The 20733-nt window shown below is 38.9% G+C and overlaps 1 protein-coding gene across 9 annotated transcripts in view; it reads left to right on the top strand.

Moving 5' to 3' along the window:
* Window positions 1-13413: 13413 nt before the first annotated feature.
* SUPT20H (SPT20 homolog, SAGA complex component) overlaps window positions 13414-20733 on the top strand; it is a 35883-nt gene continuing 28563 nt past the window's right edge. For all 9 annotated transcript variants that reach the window (XM_064173310.1, XM_064173276.1, XM_064173256.1 and 6 more), the window contains exons 1-5: window positions 13414-13459; window positions 14888-14985; window positions 15978-16013; window positions 17051-17109; window positions 17193-17259. In XM_064173310.1, coding sequence (XP_064029380.1) covers window positions 14983-14985; window positions 15978-16013; window positions 17051-17109; window positions 17193-17259 — 165 coding nt within the window. In that variant the 5' untranslated portion in view covers window positions 13414-13459; window positions 14888-14982. The remainder of the gene's footprint in view (window positions 13460-14887; window positions 14986-15977; window positions 16014-17050; window positions 17110-17192; window positions 17260-20733) is intronic.

Below are 20733 nucleotides of genomic sequence, written 5' to 3'. Positions count from 1 at the left end.
TTTTCTTAATCTCTCTATCAAAAGTTATTCAGAAAGCATGAAAATTAATAACTTGGGAAGGCCTTTTCCTCTTCTCACCGCAACGCAAATGAGTTAGTAAAGTTCAGATATTTTCCCTCATATATGGATATACTTTCTTCCTTTTCCTTCTTGCCACTTTTCCAATGAGAGGCTCTAAAACTTACAGAAGAATATAAGGGAAACCAAACAAACAAAGAAATACGAACACAAACACAAAGAAAATCTTACTAATCTTAAATGCTACTCTGTTTCACTCATGAAAAAGGAACAAAGGCAAAAGTAGTGCTGAAAAAAGAACCATAAGCCATTTAGTCCACCTCTTTCTGGGTTTGCAACATAATTCCAGTTGGAAAGCTTAGCTAAAATATATTCCAAGCTATGTGGTTTTATCATTTATCTGTCCAAAGTATATCTACTGTATCTGCTATGCAAGCCACATGCTATTTTCATTGTGCTATGGTGGGAGGGGGCAGGAAAGGAAAATCTATCATCATCATATCAAAGATATAACAATGGCATGACATAATCTGTTTTCTTATGAAAACTCTCCCCTCTTTCATGCAATTTTGAGGTTTCCATTTAATTGCTTGGGTAACAACCGTCACATGTACAGAGGTAACTCTTCTTCTGGAAGTGAGACTTATTGGAAAGAGTGGGAGTTTTACTAAAACAATAACTGGAAACATGAAGAAAGTATTTCTTAATGAATACATTTGCAGGTGCTTTTTTCTGGATACTTAGAACATCTCTGAATCAGAAAAATTAAGAGGTCACACTTACTGGTCAATTCAAATTAATTACATATTTTATGTGCCACCAACTAGTTGCAGTGATTATATTTCTTCTACTTTTTTTACTTTGACTAAGACACAGAAGCTTAGGTGTCTATAGCCTGGACATGATTCCTCCTTATCTCGAGTTCTTGAAGGTACAAATACTTAAATAATGCATGCAAATATCTATAATTTTATTTTTAATCATATCCTCTCCTAAGCTCCATAGAGTTTACATACATGCAGATGTAAAAGAATGGAATGTCCCCAGTTATCAAGTCCACTTTTCTGCAGCTGGAACTATAAATCTTAAGTTGGAAGTGTCCATCCTTGCCCTTACCAACACCAGAAGACATGACGCACTTCCTATTTCCCATACCAGAAGTGATATTACTAATACAAAAGATGAGAAGTACCAAAAAATAGTCCATGACATATTAAGAGCTTTGGCAATAATTAGAAGCACCATAGAGTTGAGAATATATGAACATGTATGATCTGCAAAGTCAAGAAGTGTTTTATTTCCCAAGCAGCAATTTGTCCTGAACACAGTAATTAATTAAACAAGCAAAACAAACCAAAAGGCACCTCAGATCGTGGATAAAACCCAGGCCAGCAAAAGGTTCCCTATGTTTCTTTTAAGGCCACGGTCCTTGGGGTGCCTAGTCTCTTCAGTTAGCTTGCGATCTTCTAGAGCTGAAATGACCTCCATATTAAAAAGCCCTCACAATCATGAGGAGTGGGCATTAGCACTGATAAGACATTTATGTTAACATAAACAGAAACTGCAGAACAACCTTTCACTACCATATGGAACAAATTGGCTTTATTTATGTAAGAAAGGTCCAAATATTCTTGATTTTATTATCGGTTCAAAGTTTGGGATTTATTATTATTTACAGCACGCTGTACAACAGTAATAATACATGAAAGGAAAGAAATAAAAGCCAAAATGAAAAGGAAGCAAATTCCCATAGGAAAGCTTTCTGGATTATCTACACAAGAAGAAGACACAATTACTCTATTCTATCTGGAAAGCAATAAGAAGAAAATAGCTTTGAGTCAACGTTCTTCTTAATAGACACACTTGAGGCTCATAAAGCTTGAAGCAGAGGCTGCCAATAGATGGAGAGAAACTTATATTCTCATACAAAATTATGACCTGATATATAAGTAACATCATAAGGATACGTGGCCTTCTCACCAGGTGATTGTTTTCCATGCTCTGTCAGTTTAGCAGTATTTAATCTGACTTCTTTTCATAACTTCTTCTTCATTAAAAGAAAAAAAAATTAATTATATTGAGTAGTATTTTAAATTTAATTAAAAGTGAGGTAGGTTTTTTTTTTAATTCTGAGACATGCAAAGAGTAGTATAATGTAGTGTCATTCTTTCTGGGCTTGAAATGAGTGCAGGACCTTGCTTTCAGATAGTTTAGTGATCAGTTATTAAGTTTACTACAGTTAAAATCTGTATTAATTAAGTCAATCCATAGTTCCCTTATGTGCCTGAGTCTCACTATAGATGAGTCTCAACTGCCATTTTAGGTGTGTTAATTGTGTTAATTGGAAGCATAGCCCAGAAAAGTCGCCATTTGGTGTCTGTTCAGTCTGGAGTGAAAGAGACTGCGTGGCTGGTAAAGCTTTTGATAACATAGTTCGCCTGATTTCTAGAGTGCTGCACTTGGGAATTCTCAGAAGAAATGTACTCCTGACAGCCCTTAGAAGCTCAGTACATTATTTCATGCCTAAACCAGATTAGGTGTCCTTCCAATCCCAGCATTGTTACCTTAAGAGTTCAATTAATGAAGCATGCCCAGAGCACAGGCAGTGGATCAATCTCTCCATAAAGGAGAATGAAGTGTTCCTCTTTGTAGTGGTTTAAGGCAAAAAACCAGCAGGTTATCCCACTGATTTTCTCAACACAGAAGTGAGGAAAAATTAACACACTAAAATTGGGGATCGAGACCAAAAAAAAGTTCTTGCGCTATATTTTCTGTGATTGCAAGAGATGTGGATAGTGGGCATTTTAAATCCTCTCCTTTACTGGGAGATTAAAGACACTGTCCCTGCTTTCCCAGCAAATCTCAGCTTTAGGATGCTCAGAAAAAAGTGTGCAGCATAAGAGTGGAGAAACTGACCTATTTTTTATGTCAAAGCACTTGCTCTGGCCCTCCAGCAAGTCAGCATAGCATGGTGTGCACCCTGGCCAGTAAACTCACCACCTTCCAAAAGAGAGTGACCTTCTTCCAGATGTCAGTTAGCTGGCAGAGACCTGGGCACAGAATATACGTCTTTTTACATATACCACTTCAGCATCTCATATAGGTCACACGTACTCTCATCCAACTCATGCAGTTGAAAACTGCAGGCCCACAGATACAGAGGCTACACAATGCATATATCCCAGATCTGGTTCTGGGACTCATCAAAAAAGCTGATAATGGTCCCAGACCACTTTGCCAAGACCAGTAGCAAAAAGGAGGGTCCAAATCTGCTACACATTATCACTTGAGAGAAGAAAGATCTAAGGCCTGAAAGAATGAGTGTCACTACAAGTCTCAGGAGAAAGACCAGTTTCTCATCTGCTCAGGTTTCCTTTTTATCACAAGGTGGAGCTGGGTATCTCAGGCTTGTGGTCAATACAGCAGGTAAAAGAATGTCTCCTTTCTTACACCAGAAACAGTACCAAGCTCCCTTGTCTGCCTTTCCCTGGCTTTGCTATATATAAACATGGGCAGTGTAACCTTTGTAGAGGTTTGCCACAAGTCTGGTGGCTGCTTTTTGTATGTGTGAATTTTACAAAAAGGATACTATTAGAGAGCAAAATAAAACAGTCCAAAAAGTGATGATCATAGAATCATAGAATGTATCAGGTTGAAATGGACTCTCGACAGTCATCTTGTCCAACCCCTCCTTCAGTGATCAAGGCCATCTTTAACAGGCTGCTAAGGGCCCCACCAAGCTTGACCTTTAATGTTTCCAGGGATGGGGCCTTCCCTACCTGTATGAGCAAACTGTTCAAGTATTTCACTATCCTCATTGTGAAGAACTTTCTCCTAATATTCAACCTAATTCTACCCTGCTCTAGTTTAAAACCACTGCCCCTCATCCTATCACTACACACCCTTGTAAACAGCCTCTCCTCAGCTTCCTTGTAGGACTCCTTCAGATATTGAAATGGTGCTATAAGGTCTGCCTGGAGCCTTCTCTTCTCCAGGCTGATCGTGCATTGTGTTTTATACATGCATAACAGGATGAAATAAAGTCTTATAATGAACATGTAGAGAGACAAAGTAACGAAATGCTACATCAGAGCCCTTGCCCACCCTTTGAAACACAAATCATTACTATCGTAACCCATTCCTTCCAAACACAGCTGTTCAGGTTACGTAACTGGAACTAACATTTGTTCTACAGACTAAGAATGGTCCCTTAAACCTGCCTCAGATCTTCTTTAAATGGAAAAGTAACCAGTGTATAAAATGCAATTGCAAAGGTGGAAATAAAGCTTCAATAGCAATTATACAGAAATTTAGAGACATATGGATAAAAAACATATCAGTTAATAATATTTTTGTCATTGTTAAATCAAGGTATATGATTTTGTAGTAAGCACGAGTCTGCCAATTAAGCCTATTTCATCAGTACTAAATACAATGGATTATTTAACACTAATTTATTAGTAGAAGAAACATATTTAAAATCTCTAAAATTGAGACACCTCTAACAAAATTTCCACTTCTGGCAACATCATAAGAAGTATCTTCCTAGACAACTTTTAGCCATCTATCTTGGCAGTACAGCCCTGACCTCTAGTGGGTTGAGTGAAACTGTCAGTTGCAGACAAGACATGTTGACGTGGGTCAATATTCATTTAAATGTGGAAAACAGAATTTCCAGCAAAACCATGCAATCAGACAAGAACTAGCTGGTTTATTAGACAAATATGAATTCATCACAGGCCAACAGCAGCACTTTGTTTGCCTAGCACCAACGTCCATCTAACTGATGAGGTGTTTATGACACTCTGCAGTACATTGTTATTTTTTTAGAATCTAAGAACGCCTTTGCTGCAAAGACTTACATACCCCTACCACATTCAGTGAAAACTTAACACTTCCATGATATACTCCAGACTCCAAAGATTAAGAATATTAGGTTTCCTGTTATTCTCATCCCACAGTGAAAATTAACTCCAGAGCTCTGGAAAGATTGTAGCAATGATTTTTCAGGTGAAATATGGGAAGCTTCCCATATGAAGGCTGCAGAAAATGCTCAGGGCACAACATTAAATTTAGCTGTCCTCATCCAGAAAGCCAAAGAAGGCACAAAATATCGGGAACGAGAGCTGTCTCTTCCAAATTTATGACACAGTGTAAATGATGTGTAGACAGTCTTAACAGGATATCTATAGTTACTCTGATATTTGCCTCATATATCCACCAAAGTGCTAATGAAAGCACTCATATAGTTGATTTTCTTAGTTACATCATGTAACTCCATTGAAGTAAATTATGCTGTTCTCATCTACCATGAGCTAGCAGAAGAGAATCAGACCAAACTAGAGAGACAGAACATAACAGATGCATCATTACTGGAATAAAAAATGTATATAAAAATAAAACAAAGATACCTTTTCCAAAGAGTCACATATATGTTGCACATTCCCATCACATGTATATGTTCAAAATGCAAATATGTAAATATGACTTCCAGACCCTGAGTATTACAAGACAAAACCAACAGGTCTGTTGACAAGGAAGTCTGGAAAAATCAGCCAAAGAAGCTCATCTAAAAATTAATTATGTAGAAAATGTACATTTATTTCCTTATTTACTACCTCAATAAAATTGAACGGCTTTTAATCATCAAAGGAGAAAAAACTTCTTTTTCATGTAATTACTATAGATCACTTAACTCAATGCAGGCAATTACTTTATTAGTTATATAAATATATGTATATATTGCCAAATCAAGAATAATTTGACTGAAATTTCTAGGCAATCCTGAAACTGTCCTAATTTTTCTTGTATTCATATTCTTGCAGTTAGATATCATTGCCTTAATTAGAGGTCCTCATTTTATTGTTCCAAGTGGTTTGATGTGGCAACATCACTGTTTAGCAAAGCCAAGTTGACTGCTATGATCTGTCACATTTTACCAACTGGTACTGGGCAAATTCTGCCCTCTGAAATACTCAAAATGTAAGAGATGGTTTAAAGATACTCCTTTTATATGCCAGAACATTACAGTCCATTATGTAAGTTTGGTGTCTAAGACTCACATGCGAATTTTTTACTGTGTCTGTATTGCCCTAAGTTCTCCTCAAAGCACCCCCAGTACCAAAACTCTCCAACCACACGTTCTCTGGCTTTCAGAAAGAGAGCAATAGCTATTCCAATGCCAAATGCAAGCAACAGTCTAACCTAGCATCATGCCAAAATCCTGTGACTTTAATTACTAAAAGTATGATTTGCCAACCTCATAATGGTTTCTGTGTAAACAAAGCAGGAAAATGATCAGCCAGAGTAGCCTTTCTGTATGTCAAGTATAACTTGGACTGCAGAGCCCCTTCTGGCCCTAGCTAACCCTGACTGCTTAGCTCCATATTAGCAGGGAGGTGATGTAATCTGATCATTGCTTATCTCCCCAGTTCTCACTTCCTTCTTTTTCTTAAGGAAACAGGAAAATACATCCAAAAATCACTCCTAATAACCTCAGTCTCTGTCTTACTCTCTGTGACCCATGACATTTCATATTTACCACCAGTCTGCTAATAAATCTTCTTGCTTTACCTGCTAACAGGAGAAGAATGTCAGCTACTAAATTCAGTCTCCAATTTCCACATTTTGATGTACAGAAATCCCAGCAAGCTTTTACCCACATAATTTCCTAATGACCAGTTTGCAGTGTGTCAGATAGGAATTGTCAAGTTCAAACAAGGAGGAAGCAATGAAGAAGGGATGGTAATTAAATGTTCCAAGCCAGATTGGCAATCCTGCTCTTCTTTTGTGTCTGTGAGATGCGAATATTGGTGAGACAGCACAAATAAATTCCAGGTAGAGGAGGATGGAAATGTTAAAGAAGTTGAAATGATCTGTGGAATAGAGGTTGTCTCCAGATGTCCTATATATCTGTGGTGTGAACGCACTGCTCATCTGATCAAGACTTCAAAACATCCTACGATGTTGACAAGGTAGTCCAGCTTTGGTAGCCACACTGTGACTGCTATCAGAAAAGGAAACTCGAAATAATACATGTGGTTGGAACTGAGCAGCTTCAAATCAAATGTTACATTTTCTGATAGAAATCATAAATAATTTGCAATGGTAATTATTTTAGCTGTCAAATTGGAAACCAAACAAAGATGCCTAAGTCACTGAGTGTAAGTCAAAACATTTTGAAAGCTGAGGCTGTTTTAAGGTGTCTTTGACTGAGCATCCCAAAACTAAGGCATTAGAGGTCTTAAAGAAAGCCTCCGTTTGAGATGGAGACACCTGTGCTAATGTTTCCTTAGGCAGATGAATCCATCAACACAGCCAAGAAGTCCAGGAGTGACTCAGGCTGACCAAAGATGAGGGTGTATTGCTATTTTAGACTGCGATGGGTAACCTCCCCAGAAGAATACAGATCTCCCTCATGTTCTCTAGCGTATTTTCCAGCCCTGAATAAAACTGGGTAATGCAAACAAGGCACATCACAGAATTAACTAGATACTTATTTTCAAGCAACTAAGGCTTACCCAATATGTCTACTTTAGAGTAAGATTAATTGATTTCTAGTCTTTACTGAGCCTAATTAAGGTCTATGCTCCTAGCCCACTTAGAGTAACTTTCTATGTCCTAATTATGTACTGAACCCTACTCTGAAGTCACTTCAAAACATTAATGCCGCAGCATTTCGTGCTTTCTTGCCCTTTACTACCTGAATATAAACAAAAGGGATTATCTGGAACCTTCTGTGTGTACTTCCAAGAAGGAGATTTTCAAACAACAAACTGAACACAAATTGAGTAAGAATGTTGCTAACCTCTGGCTGCCAACTGCAACTTTCTGTTTAAACAGTTGCATTAGAAATATCTGGGGATGAATGGATGATTGTACTTGATGAGGCATATCTGACCTTTACAAAAAGAAGCTGCAGGTCTTCAGCACGTCTGCAAATCATTTAAGTTCTAAATAGAGATGCCCATATTAAGGGTAGGAAATGTTATCCACAGGGATTTAAAACCGTTCACACACAATGTCAGTGACATAACTGAGTTAGAATTCAGGAGTTCATGGCTCTTTGCCCTAAGTTTCATTCACATGCCCACAGTCTGTCTGACTTGAACAAAGAGCTTTCTACTCACAGTATGCTGTCATTTCTTTTTTTTTTTTTTTCATCTGTCCTCAAAGGAGAGGCAGCATACTTGTATCATTGTTTCAGGCTAAGCATATAAATCTGACTCAGATTCATATGTCTGTATCCCACTTAATTTTGAAACAGCATAGGAAAGTGAAAAAGAGCTTTGCAATTTTTTGTATTGGGACAAGTGTATCACTATGGCTGCAGAACTCTGATTCTGTTCCCACGAAGACATCAATGATGGGAATCTGTTTATAGATAGATAGCTAACACGAATTAAGGGGGTTTTAACTGTTAAAGAACAATTCAGTTTAGATAGGTTAACAATGAGACTCTCACCTCTGAGATGAACAAATTTTAAAGCTATGGTGGAATACCTGGGTTCAAAATCTTCAATCCTTTCCACAAGGACTGTAGAGAGGACAGAGAGAACACGAAGTCAGGTGGATTAAGTTAACTGAAAGCAGGAAAACATGACTTCCAAAAGTACAACTATTTCATCATGAAAGTCATTGAGGTCCTTCAAATGGGAAAAGACTACACAGGAATTCATACTTCAGATTATCTCAGCCTGATGCTCACAAAACTTTAGAATGGAAGAGGATAGTGAGGATATTCCCCCAGTGTGATGAATGGCTAAATGACTAGGAAAACATGTTCAGTGCTCCAAAGTTAATCACTGAACTCAGAAAAAAAAAAAATCTAAATGTAAAGGCTCCTATTCTGAGCAGGTATGACAAAATGTATTGTGGAATTTGTATCACCACCACTCATTTTTCCTATCCCAAAACTATCATTACAAATCCTCCAATCTTTCCTGAAAAATAAAAACATTAATAGAATATTCCAAGGTATTCTTCCTATATGTTTTTTTTATTTAATTATGAAGAAATCAATAGCTTTTACTTACACAGCTGCTTTATAACTCTAGCTTTAATGTGCTTAGATGAATCATTGTCATATACACATTAGCTCCAGTGACAAATTATCTGCACTTAAAAGACTAGTTTTCAATAAAATATGTAAGATTAATGTATGCCAAGCCAAGCAGAAGGAAAATGACCATAACAGATCTAGGGCAGACAACAGCAAGTGTTCAGAACACCATAACTACAATACTCTACCATTGTGTAAAAAGTCAGCCATGTGTTTATCATTTATTCCATGTGAATACAATAAGAAATACAATTTGTTTCTGACAGGGGGCTAGCAGGGCATGAAGAGGCAATATGTTTAGAGAATATGCAAACTCATCTGTTAGTATAAGATATCTAGTTGTTTTTTTTTTTTTTTTTGAGAAGAAAACCCATTTCTAAATGCAACATTGTCTTTGTAAATAAAGGTTCACACTGAAGTAATGGCTACATGCTGTTTCTCATCCACCACAGCATGAGACTAGGCAAGGCGAAACACACAAATAGGTTAATTGTGGTCAGATTCTCTACCTCTGATATAATCTAACTAGGAGTCAGCTCTGGAGGAAGGCTGTAGGCCGTGAGAAGGCTGAGCATAACACAGGTTGCTGCCTAGATCTGAGAAGAGATTTATTCCTTGGATATAAGGTATTTTGAAGGTTCTTCAAAACTATACATTATGCCACTTTTGTGAGGTTAGATCACATTATTTCTGCTTGAATTGAAAAGGGAGAAAAAAGGGACCTAAAATGTGAACCTTGGTGGTACAGTCAAAGACTATCGCAGAATCACAGAATGTTAGTGATTGAAAGGGACCTCGCAAGATCATCTAGTTCAATTCCCTTGCCAGAGTAGGATCACCTAGGGTAGGTCACACAGAAACATGCCCAGGCTCAAATGCTGATCTTCCATTTCCTATAGCCAGTAAACAGCTGAGAGTAAATCAAGAATATATTTCACATAATGATAATCTTTTTATAAGAATAGACAGGAAATGTGACATTTATTATTCTAACTAACCTTTTGGATGGGCAGCCTTATGAACCATGTAGCTTTCCTGACTTCCCTGCAGCTATTTGGCTCACCATGTCTTTACAGTAAGTTGCTGTGAGGCTTCATGGCATTTGGCACACTGATGGAGAGCTGCTCAGATGAGCAGAGCAGTGACAGAATGAAAAATCAACTAAAGACTGGTATCATGTTCACCAAGCTAGGCTGTAGCAGGAGGTAGGTCCCTCACAGCAGATGATAATGCTGCTGGGCAGAAAAAGGTTGCCTGCCTGTCTTAAATGACACAAGAATGTTCTGCAGATTGCCACTCTGGTGGTCAGCCAACTACACTCTAGGCATCAAATTAAGCTGAGACAAAATGATGCTTAATATATGCCTGTATTTTGCCATCTTCAACAACACAAAGTAACAGAATTAAACAGAAATTTAAAAAAATATAATAAATCTTTTCAACACTGTGGTGGTAGGCCTAAAAGAAGCCTACTGTGATACTGTGTGATACTGTGATATTCATCCTGGCATGTTCAGGCATGGTTTCTCACTCCCCCTTCCCTTCTGGAGTGGGAAGAGATACAGGAAGAGCACAAAGCCACCTGGAGCCACTGAGTTTAAGGACCCTGGCTTGACCAGACTTAGTTTGCTCCTGTTTTCATCCTGTGGTAAACAAGGTACACACACTTGGTTTGTGCCTGCATTGTGCAAGGCCTGTGTTTTCCCAAATTTGGGTAAAGCAAGTCCATGGCTTCACCTAATATGGTTAGTTCTGGCAAAGTGCCATAGCAATTAAGACTCAGGCAATTGATAAAAGTAGGCCAGAAGCTGTAAAGAACTCGCCTCATCTTGCTATATTATGTCTTGTTGCTTCAAGGCCACCTTAGGATGAACAAACCCACTGGCAGGTGACGACAGCCTGGACAGTGCAGAAGGGGTAAGACTGGGGGAACCAGGTGCCCCCAAGTAAGCTGCATTACTGCAACTAGCAGTTACAGCTGTTGAAAGCAGTAAGCAGCTCCTTGCTGGAGAGCTCACTTACACAGATCTCACTGCAGTTTGCATTGTGAGAGAAAGCAGGCTACCACTAAGCTGCAAGGCATCGTGCTTGCCAGCACATATGTGAACCTTCGTGCCAAGCCCAGAGCCCTGGGAGGACACCGTCTGCCTGAGAACGGACTAAGACCAGGTCAGAAAACCGCTCAAGCCCAAAACATCCTAAAAGCTTTACTGGTTACCATACCACTGACAGCACCCCTCCAAGCATCTTGGATACTGTCTGGACTATAATGCAGCCCCGGAATTCCAGAGATAGGAATTTGTTAGTAAATTCTAGAAAGCCTCTTTGTAATTAAAGGTCTTCGCTTTGGTTCTGTTTACTTTGCGCTTGTGCCTTCTGCTCCGGCAGAAAGGCTCCTATCGAGGTCTTGCCCCCTAGAGGGCAAGCAGCATATTGCACTGCAGGATTGTCCTGTCAAAGTTCACTCTTTTGCGTTCTGCTATTCTTTTATACATTGTTCGGCACTGCTTTACTCAATGTACACATTCTGTAATCTGTTTGCACAACCAAGTACAAAAGACCCTGTAAATAAGTTAAAGAAATATTGTTTATTAATGAACAATGCTTAATAATTGTATTACTAACTCGTATTTAATAATTCCACAGAAAAAAACAAAACCTACCTAACAATTTAACACTCTGAATTCGCAAATTCTTCAGTTCACAGAAAAATGTGAGCAAAATTGCTTTCATAACAATTATGTTCTGAGAACTTTTACAGTTCCTAGGTAACAAGAAGCGGATGGCACACAGAACTACAGAAAATTTTAGATTGAAACGTAGTCTGACTGCCCACTCAGAGGTGGGATAGCTTCAAAGTTGGCTCAAATTATACTGCAGAACTGCTGTACCATGCATCAACAGCTGCATCAATGACTTCAGGGAAGAACTGCCACCAGGATGGGATCCAGGTTATCCCTTCTCTAAAGTTCAGGAACACCATGGGCTCCTAAAAAGATGTTGAGGTAGCTTTTGACAAGCTGAAATTAGGTGTCCGTCTTGTTTATCCCCAGATTTCAAGAACGCTAATGCCATCATAAGATTTTTTTATATGTGTTGCCCATGCTGAGGGACAATTAATTTAAAATATTTTTTTGACCCAATTCTTATTCTAAGGATACAAAATCTTCTTTACTAACACGATGATGTTCCAATCTTTAATCACAAAATATATCAACTAGTAATCTTGATGTTTAACAATCTCTAAGAACATATTATTTAATTTTGTTTGCAGATGGATCTGACCATGGATAAGTAACTGTCAAAACCAATACAGCCATTATTTGATCTCTCTGAAGGAAGAGGTCACAGCAATTTTTTTCCTCAAGCTACTTCAAATCACTTTGTTGTTTACTATGCAACTCAAATTTTCAGCATGTACATGAACATATATATATACCAAATCTGCAATTCTGCTTTATTTGTTTTGCCTGATTTCACAGAAAATTGAACATTCCAGAAAAACAAATAGACACACAAAACTCCCCAAACAGGCACCTATTTTTTAACACTACAAACAACAGGCTTTCAATGGAATTTTAAAATATGTGTTTATCAGTTCAAATGGATAGTTATTTGCATAATGATCTGATGAATCCCCTAGCAGCTCCAACAAGTTACCTAAAAGCAGCTGCTAAAACATTCACAATCATCTATTTCAGGCTTCAATCTTCTCATTCTTTAGCATAATTTCTGTATACCTCAAGTATGAAAACAAAGGCCATTATGATTAAGTAAAATACATGCTGAAGTAACATTCAGGCACTGTTCTTAAGCTAAGCAAAGATTCCCCACTGCTTCCTCAAATTATCCTGTTCAGTATCTTTATTGATGATCTGGACAAGGGGATTGGGTCCAGCATCAGTAAGTTTGCAGATGACACCAAGCTAGGAGCAGGTGTGGATCTGCTGAAGGGTAGGAGAGCCCTTGCCAGGCTGGATAGGTGGGCAGAGGCCAATGGGATGAGATTTAACAAGACCAAGCGCAGGGTTCCACGTTTTGGCCACAACAACCCCAAGCAGCGCTACAGGCTGGGGACAGTGGCTGAGAGCCCCGCCCCGCAGCGCCCAATGGCTAATGCTGCGGTAGGCGGAGCCCATGGGCGGCCCTCGGGGGGGCGGGGCGTTGAGGCTCCCGTCTCTATGGCGACGCCGCGAGTCTCTTCCCGCCCTCAGCTTAGCCCATCTAGTCGCCATGGCGACCGCCCCGCCTCTTCCGGGAGCGGCTCGGAAGCGACGGGGCGGAAGCGGCTGGGGGTGCCGTGGTGGGCTGAGGCGGGGGCGGATGAGCGGGTGGCGGGGTTCGCTGTGCGGGGGGCAGGGCTCCGCGGGAGGCCGGCAGGTAATGGTGCTCGGTATAACGGGTCTGCTCGCGCTGGGGAGGGGAAGGTTGGTCGGTGCTGGCGGCGGCCTCCTGCACCCTGCCAGGCGGGTGGGCCGCAGGAATTGGGGGCCTAGCCTGCGCCCATCGGCCCAGCCGTAGTACGGCCTTGCGGCTTGGCCCGGCCCAGCCCTTTCCGGCTGACTGTCGGCGGTCGGTGGCTTCTTCCGGTCGCTCTCCGCCTTCGCAGGTAGGCCCGGCGGCAGCACCGGCGGGCACAGAGGTGCAGTTGGCCTGACGGTCCACCTGACAGGATTCGGCGGGACTTACAGCAGGGCCTGGGTGGATCTGGCTCCCCCTCCTTCGCGGGGCTTATACCTCTGCGCCTCGCTTGCCGTTGTGCAGGGTGCTCTCAGTCTCCCACTCCTAGAACCTGGCTTCAACCTAAGCCGGGGTGGGGACGGAGACACTTCCCGGAAACCAGTTGGTCTGTGGGGTTGCACGGGTGGACGCCCCTCTAAACAACCTGTCTTTTTCGCCCATCCACTTGCCGTCTGCCAGAAGCCATTTGGTCTTGCAAGGAGCTCAGGGTTTCACTCTGTGATTTTTTTTTTTCCTTAAAACCTGAATAACGTTTAGGGAGATGTAAAGTAATCTGAAGTTTAGGAAGGTGTTTGCCAAAACTAAGGCTGGCGTGGGATATAGCTGCAATGGAAATACTTCCGTAAATTAACATGTGTGTGTGGTACAATTTCATAAGTAAACATTTCAAGTACAGTGAGGCAATTTAATGTCCAGATATTGGAAGTAAAATTAGCTTAAATTTTCCCATCTCTTCATTGAGAATAATATGAAGAACAGGATTTTAAAATTGAGTGTTTTGAGCTAGTTTTTCTTCATACAACTATCTAGCTGAACTTAAAACTGAAATGGCAGAGAGACATAGTATGTGGAGGAAAGGACACGCAAGATTGGTGCTAGAGCTGTGCACATTTAATTCATGATTGACAGCCTACTGTGAGTCAATATTAAACTAATAAAATAGTGCTAAGAAGACACTGCTAGTGGAGGTGTTGCTTATGAAATACATCTTTGTAAAAGCAAAGCAAACCTGGTAAGGTATGCTTAATGTTTTGGCAGCTTGCTACTAAATGTCCTACCCTCCTGTATATTCATGGATGTTACATTTGGGGTGACTGCTGCTGTAGAGCACTTGGCTATGTAATTTCAAGTATTTACTTATTTCACTGTTTAGCTAGTGTAAAATGATCGTGCAAAGTAGTGTTCATTAGAATTGGAACCTCTGCACTTAACGCTGCATGGAATTTTATGATCTGGAGGAAAGAGTTCTATGCAAATGAAATGTAAGTTGTTAATTAGCCACTGAAAAGGTTATATTTAAATAAAATGCTTATTTCTTAATGATTTCTTTTCTCGATTATTTTTCAGCACCCCAAGTATAACTATAAAATATGATTCTTTGCCTGCTGCTCCAGACATTTTAAGTACTTCTTTTGCCATTTGGTCACCTGGCTTCAACTACAATGGTATGTTATGATTCAGATATGGTATTTTCAGATTATAGAATCACGTCTGATAGCTGTGTGACTGTGAGCAAAATGCCATTTATGTTTTTACTTTTTTTTTCAGTAAAAGATAAGAGAAGGAAATTTAGGGATCAAGGGAGACTTTTTCTGACAGCAGTACTTGTTTATTCTGTTTTGAAATCCTTGTCAAATTTTAGTTGAAGAGCTCGTTCATATCTATGAAACTTACTGCTCCTTTTTGAAATTGCACGTAACTTGCAGGTACAGTGAAGTGAAAAATTCCAAAGAAGCTAAAATCTTTGATGTAAATGCTGGTTTGTATACTATGCTGTGGGATGTAGAGAAGCTTCTGCAGATTTTAGTATCTTGTCCTAGGGTTGGTCATCCTTAGCCTGCACTGGAGGAAGTCTGGATTGGAGACTGTGTTTGTTTCTTAGCCATCAGTATTATGTCATAAGAAACTTTTTCTTACATTTTATGTGCAGAAGTATCATTCTGAGATCCTTGTTACCATTCTGTAGAAAAATAACTACTAATATTTAAGCATCAGTGTCTAAAAATAAAATGTTTTCTTCAGGGTCAGCTTCTCTGCAATACTTTGGTGTAGTCTTTCTGTTAAATTAGTAGCCAGCTTAAGAAAAGAGAACAGATTTTCTATTTGTAATCTCAAATTGTTTTGGTTAATATTTGTTACTACTTTTATTATACAAAATTTCTATTCCTACTTTTAATTCTAGTTGCCTTTTATTGTTTTAAGATATCATAATTTAGCTAGAACCTGACAAGCATCGGTAGTAGGATTCATTACTGTTGATGCAGTTACATGAAGCTTAGATATTAGGTTTTGTATTTGTCAAAGAACTTGTGAGCCCATATTCTAACTGTAAATACATATAAGTAGTAATAGAGGGTTTTGTGGTGTTTTTTTTTATATGGGAGGATCTGTAAACAACATACAATTTCTAAAAAATCCTGTTTAATTCTTCTTGCAGCAACAAGCTTTAGAACTGGCATTGGATCGTGCAGAGGTATGGAGTATCTAAGTTATATATTTTCACAGTTAAAAATATCTTATGTTTTTATGGTTCTTAAAAGCAGTGGAGGAGCATGTTACATAAATATATTTGTATATGTATAAAAAAATCACCTGTATGTTTAACACTGGGTTTGCAAAATTCTCACTATATTGCTATGTCCTATATTTGTCTCATGTCTTGTAATGATAATATAATGACGATGGACTTTTTCAGACTTTGGTTTTCTCCTTTTAAACCAGCAAATCTATGTGCTGTGAAATATGTACAGCTATACAGGGGCAGCTGACAGAAATATACGACAAAATTCTGTTTGTGTTTTTTAAGAGTAGTCCAGTGAGAGTGAAGAGGCAAGTGCCTTTACATTCGTATTCTTTTCATGCTGACTATCTGATGTGATAGTTTCTTATTAACTATGGGATACACATATTTCTGTTGGAAATCTTCTCTTTGTTGATATTCTGAACTAAGCTGCTAATTAAAGTACTTCAGATACAAAGTAGAGATTTGGAAAAAACGTTTTAGAATGTAAGCTACATATAATGGGGGATGACATATTTCATCCTTTTTAGTTCATGTATTTAATGTACTCATATTTATAATGCACAGCTGTATGGAAAAATAGTGTAATTGAAAGAAACAAGGAGAAAAATTAAACTTCAGATTGGTTTTGTTAAGGGTAGTTAATTGGTTTGTAAATGTTGTCAAGCCAGAATGCATGAATGGGATTGTATCTTGACGTGGTAATTTCAGTAGTGCTAAGTACAGTAGTGTTGCTACTACAGTAACATAAATATAAAGTCAAGACTTTATGTACAGCTCAAGCTGTAGCAACAAAATGTTGTGTGTCACAGCTGAACTGATCTGTGTCCTTATTGACAGCATACACTAGATTATGATCACTTTTGAAACAGTCGTGTTCCATAAATGAATTAGTTTCTGTATACTGTTAATGATCTGAAGCTCTATGGTAGCAAGCATTAAATTTCTTTGTAATATATGTTGATTTTTGGCTTACTTTTCTCTTCTAGTATATCATTGAAAGTGCTCGTCAGAGACCTCCAAAAAGAAAATATTTATCCAGTGGAAGGTAGTAAGAGTTTTGGTATCGAGTTTTAAAATAGCATTTCTTTAATTTAATTTTGGTTACATCTTAAGGTTTTTTCATTTCAGAAAATCTGTATTTCAAAAACTCTATGATCTATATATAGAAGAATGTGAAAAAGAGCCTGAAATAAAGGTAAGTGGAAATTGCTGAGAAGATTTTAATTTCTGAACTTGCCTGTTTAGACAGCAAATGCTTTTCTTATTTCACTTAATTTTTTTGTTTAAAAAAAATAAAATTAATGAACTACAGTTATTGTAATAGTTACCTAGGATATGAACTATGTTTATTATGGTAGTTACGTAGGACTAAGACAACAGGAGAAACAATTGCTGTGACTTTTGTGTACTAAACTAAATAAAAACAAGGTGATGGGAGGGCCAGTGACTACCTGGCACCCTTTAATCTGTTTTTAAAGGTAATAAAGTAGGATGTTGGCAGAGGATTTTAAAGATTGTGCTCTTGATATGAAAAGAGAGAGTTTAAAAGCATGGTCTAGAGTGGACAGATTTTTAGATAACAGTGCTATTAAATAGTGGATTTGTGTAATATGAATAGTAGGACCTAGACTGGCTTGAGCGACTTGTTCATTCTGACCTAATCCTGTGTCACACAGTTATTGTCAGATTCAGGGCCGACGTTAATGCCATGTGCATTGTCATTATCCCTTTTTCAGAATCAATTGCTTAGCATTTTTAGAATCTCTGCTTTGTTCTAAGTTCAGATTTATTTGTTGGATAACTGATGAGCTGCTAAGACATTTTCTAGTGTACTTACTTTTTCACAGCATTAGCAAAAGAGCTCAAACAGGCATAGCAACAATAAATTTAAGGTATAAGAGGCTCAAGCTACTTTGCTAAACTATGAATATCAAATGAAATGAGCGGAACAGGCTGTGGAATCTGTATTGCTGCTACCCAAGGAAGTAAAAACCATTGAGAAAACAAATTAGTTACTGAGCACCTGTATTTTTTTTTATATAATTTTGATGTACTTGGGTTTATTTAGCATGCAATGCTGATTCAAATTGCAGCTGTGAGGTGTTAAGTAATTTACAGGCTTGAGAAGATTAAAATATGAATGAGTTACAAAATATTTGAGCAGCAGCAACATTTGACTTGCCGGACCAGAATCTAGAAGTGAAAAAAAGGATTTCAAAGTAATAATATTAGTGCCTATAATAAAATTGGTGATGAGAGTTATAACATCACAGTAAGGTAAGTGGATTAGGCTGATCTAGACTTGACTAAAAAATTAAGTTCTTTGTTGAAGGATTGGGAGCTTATTATCATAAAAAGTTTGTTTAGAGCCATTATTCATGGAACAAGATGTGGATAGTTAGTAGATATCTTGGTCTTATGGGTTGTGTTTTTTGAAAATACAAAGCTCAAAGATCAAGGTTCATAGGGCTGTTTGTCTCTTAATCTGCATGCACAGTAAAGCTGAAGGAATAGTATCTTGACTAGAATTTGGCCAGTGACCTGAATGTAGCCTAAAGCTTTTAGTGTACAGAACTATTAAAGTTTCTGTTCCAGTAATGAACCATTTTGATGGTAGAAGTTGTAGTTACATTGTTGCCTTGAAGGCAGTTCTTAAATTGGCACTGATTATTATTTTTCCAGTCTTGTCTTTCTCCCTTAGCTCTTGTAATGCTGCATCTCTTCCATGTTCATATTTTCTACCCTGCACATTACTCACTCTTGCCCTTGTTCTTGGGGAAAAACTGATTTGCCACAGTAATTCACAAAGTACTGATTAATTACTTATCCCCTACTAGTCCAGACTGTTCAGCTTTGTTACTTCTCAGTGTCTCTTCTAGTTGTGCATATGAATATTTGTTAAGAAGTCTTGGTGACTTAGGCATACTGGTGGGTGAGAAGATAGACATGAGCCAAGAATGCACGTATGCAGCCCAGAAGACCAATCACATCCTGGGCTGCATCAAAAGAAATTTGACCAGAAAGTTGAGAGAAATGATTCTGCCGTTCTGCTCTGATGAGACCTCACCTTGAGTACCGTGTCCAGCTCTGGGGCCCTAAACACAAGAAGGAGTTGGACGTGCTGGAGTGAGTCCAGAGGAGGGCCACAAAATTGATGAGAGAGCTGAAGCACTTCTCCTACAAAGACAGCCCGAGAGAGTTGGGACTGTTCAGCCTGGAGAAAAGAAGACTCCAGGGAGACCTCACAGCTGCATTTCAATATCTAAAGGGGGACCTATAGGAAAGCTGGGGAAGGACTACATTATCAAGAGTGTGGCCAGGAGGTGAAAGGAGGTTATCCCCCACTTCTGCTGTGGTAAGGCCGCAGCTGGAGTATTGTGTCCTGTTCTGGGATCCTAAATTCAAAAGGATATACTAGAGAGTGTTCAGGAGAGGGCTATGGGAATGGTTAAGGGTCTGGAACATCTGTCTTACAAAGAAATGTAAGAGACTTGGAGCTGTTTAGTCTGGAAAAGAGAAGACTGATGAGGGATCTTACTGGCATTTATAAAGGGTGGGTATCAAGAAGGTGGTACTAGCCTCTTTTTGGTGATGCTTCTTCACTGTGAAGGTGGTGGAACACTGGAACAGGCTGCCTGGAGAGTTTGAGTCTCCTTCTCTAGAGACTTTAAAGACCCATTTGGATGTGTTCCTGTGCGACTTCCCTAGGTGGTCCTGCTTTGTCAGAAGGATTGGACTTGCTTTTGAAAGGTGCCTTCCAGCCCCTACCATTTGATGGTTCTGTGACTGTTTAGAAGGGCATGTGGCAATAGGGCAATGGGCAATGGTTTTAAGCTATAGCAGGGTAGATTACAGTTGGACATTAGAAGGCAGTTCTATCATGAGAGTGGTGAAGTACTGAACGTGGTTGAGGCCCCACCCTTGGATTAGAGTTTTTGGGAACCTGAGAAACCTGATCCAGTCAGATATGACCCTGCTCACTGCAGGAACGAGAACATTTGAGGGTCCTTTCAACCTGTTGCATTCTGGTGTGTGATTTAAGTCATCTCAGGATCTGATTTTAGTTCAGTTAGGTCACAAACATCTTTTGGCTTCACTTTATTGCTTGTATTTTGTAGTTAAAAAAGTATTCTTCCTCAAGTTGGTCTAGTTTTCAGTCAGTATATACAACAGTCTGCTTTGCTTTTTCTTCTTCCCAGAATAATAATGCTATGCAGTGTTCCTTCACTTCTGTTGAAGTTGAGATGAAATAGTATCTGCCAAGATGCAACCTAAGTAAATTTTAAAGTGGTGATGAGATTAATAGGAAGTGTCCCAGGGAAGAATCTGAGGTGGCTGTTTCAAGATTTCCGTTTCATAGAGATACAATAAATAGCTATCAGAGCTGCCTTTTTTTTTCCACCTGGAGATGATCTATTTTAAGTTTTTAACTTTTCACTCATAAAGATAAGTGGGAGTATCTATTTAAGATACTGCAGTGAGGCTGTTGGAGAACTAGGTATTAAAATTAACGTTTTGCTCATAGCCAAGGACAAAGGAGTTGCAAGCAGTATAAAATCATTAATTCAAGTCTTGTTAGGCATACGTATTCAGTATTCTTTGTTCAGTGGTGGGTGTCAGAAGTCACTGGAAGCCAAAGGAAGCAGTTGTGCCTTCTCTACTACTTTCT

The sequence above is a fragment of the Pogoniulus pusillus genome, chromosome 3 (genome assembly GCF_015220805.1).
Source record: "Pogoniulus pusillus isolate bPogPus1 chromosome 3, bPogPus1.pri, whole genome shotgun sequence".
Taxonomy (NCBI): domain Eukaryota; kingdom Metazoa; phylum Chordata; class Aves; order Piciformes; family Lybiidae; genus Pogoniulus; species Pogoniulus pusillus.
Note: the sequence above shows the minus strand (reverse complement) of the source record. Positions and strands in the feature narration are given on the sequence as shown.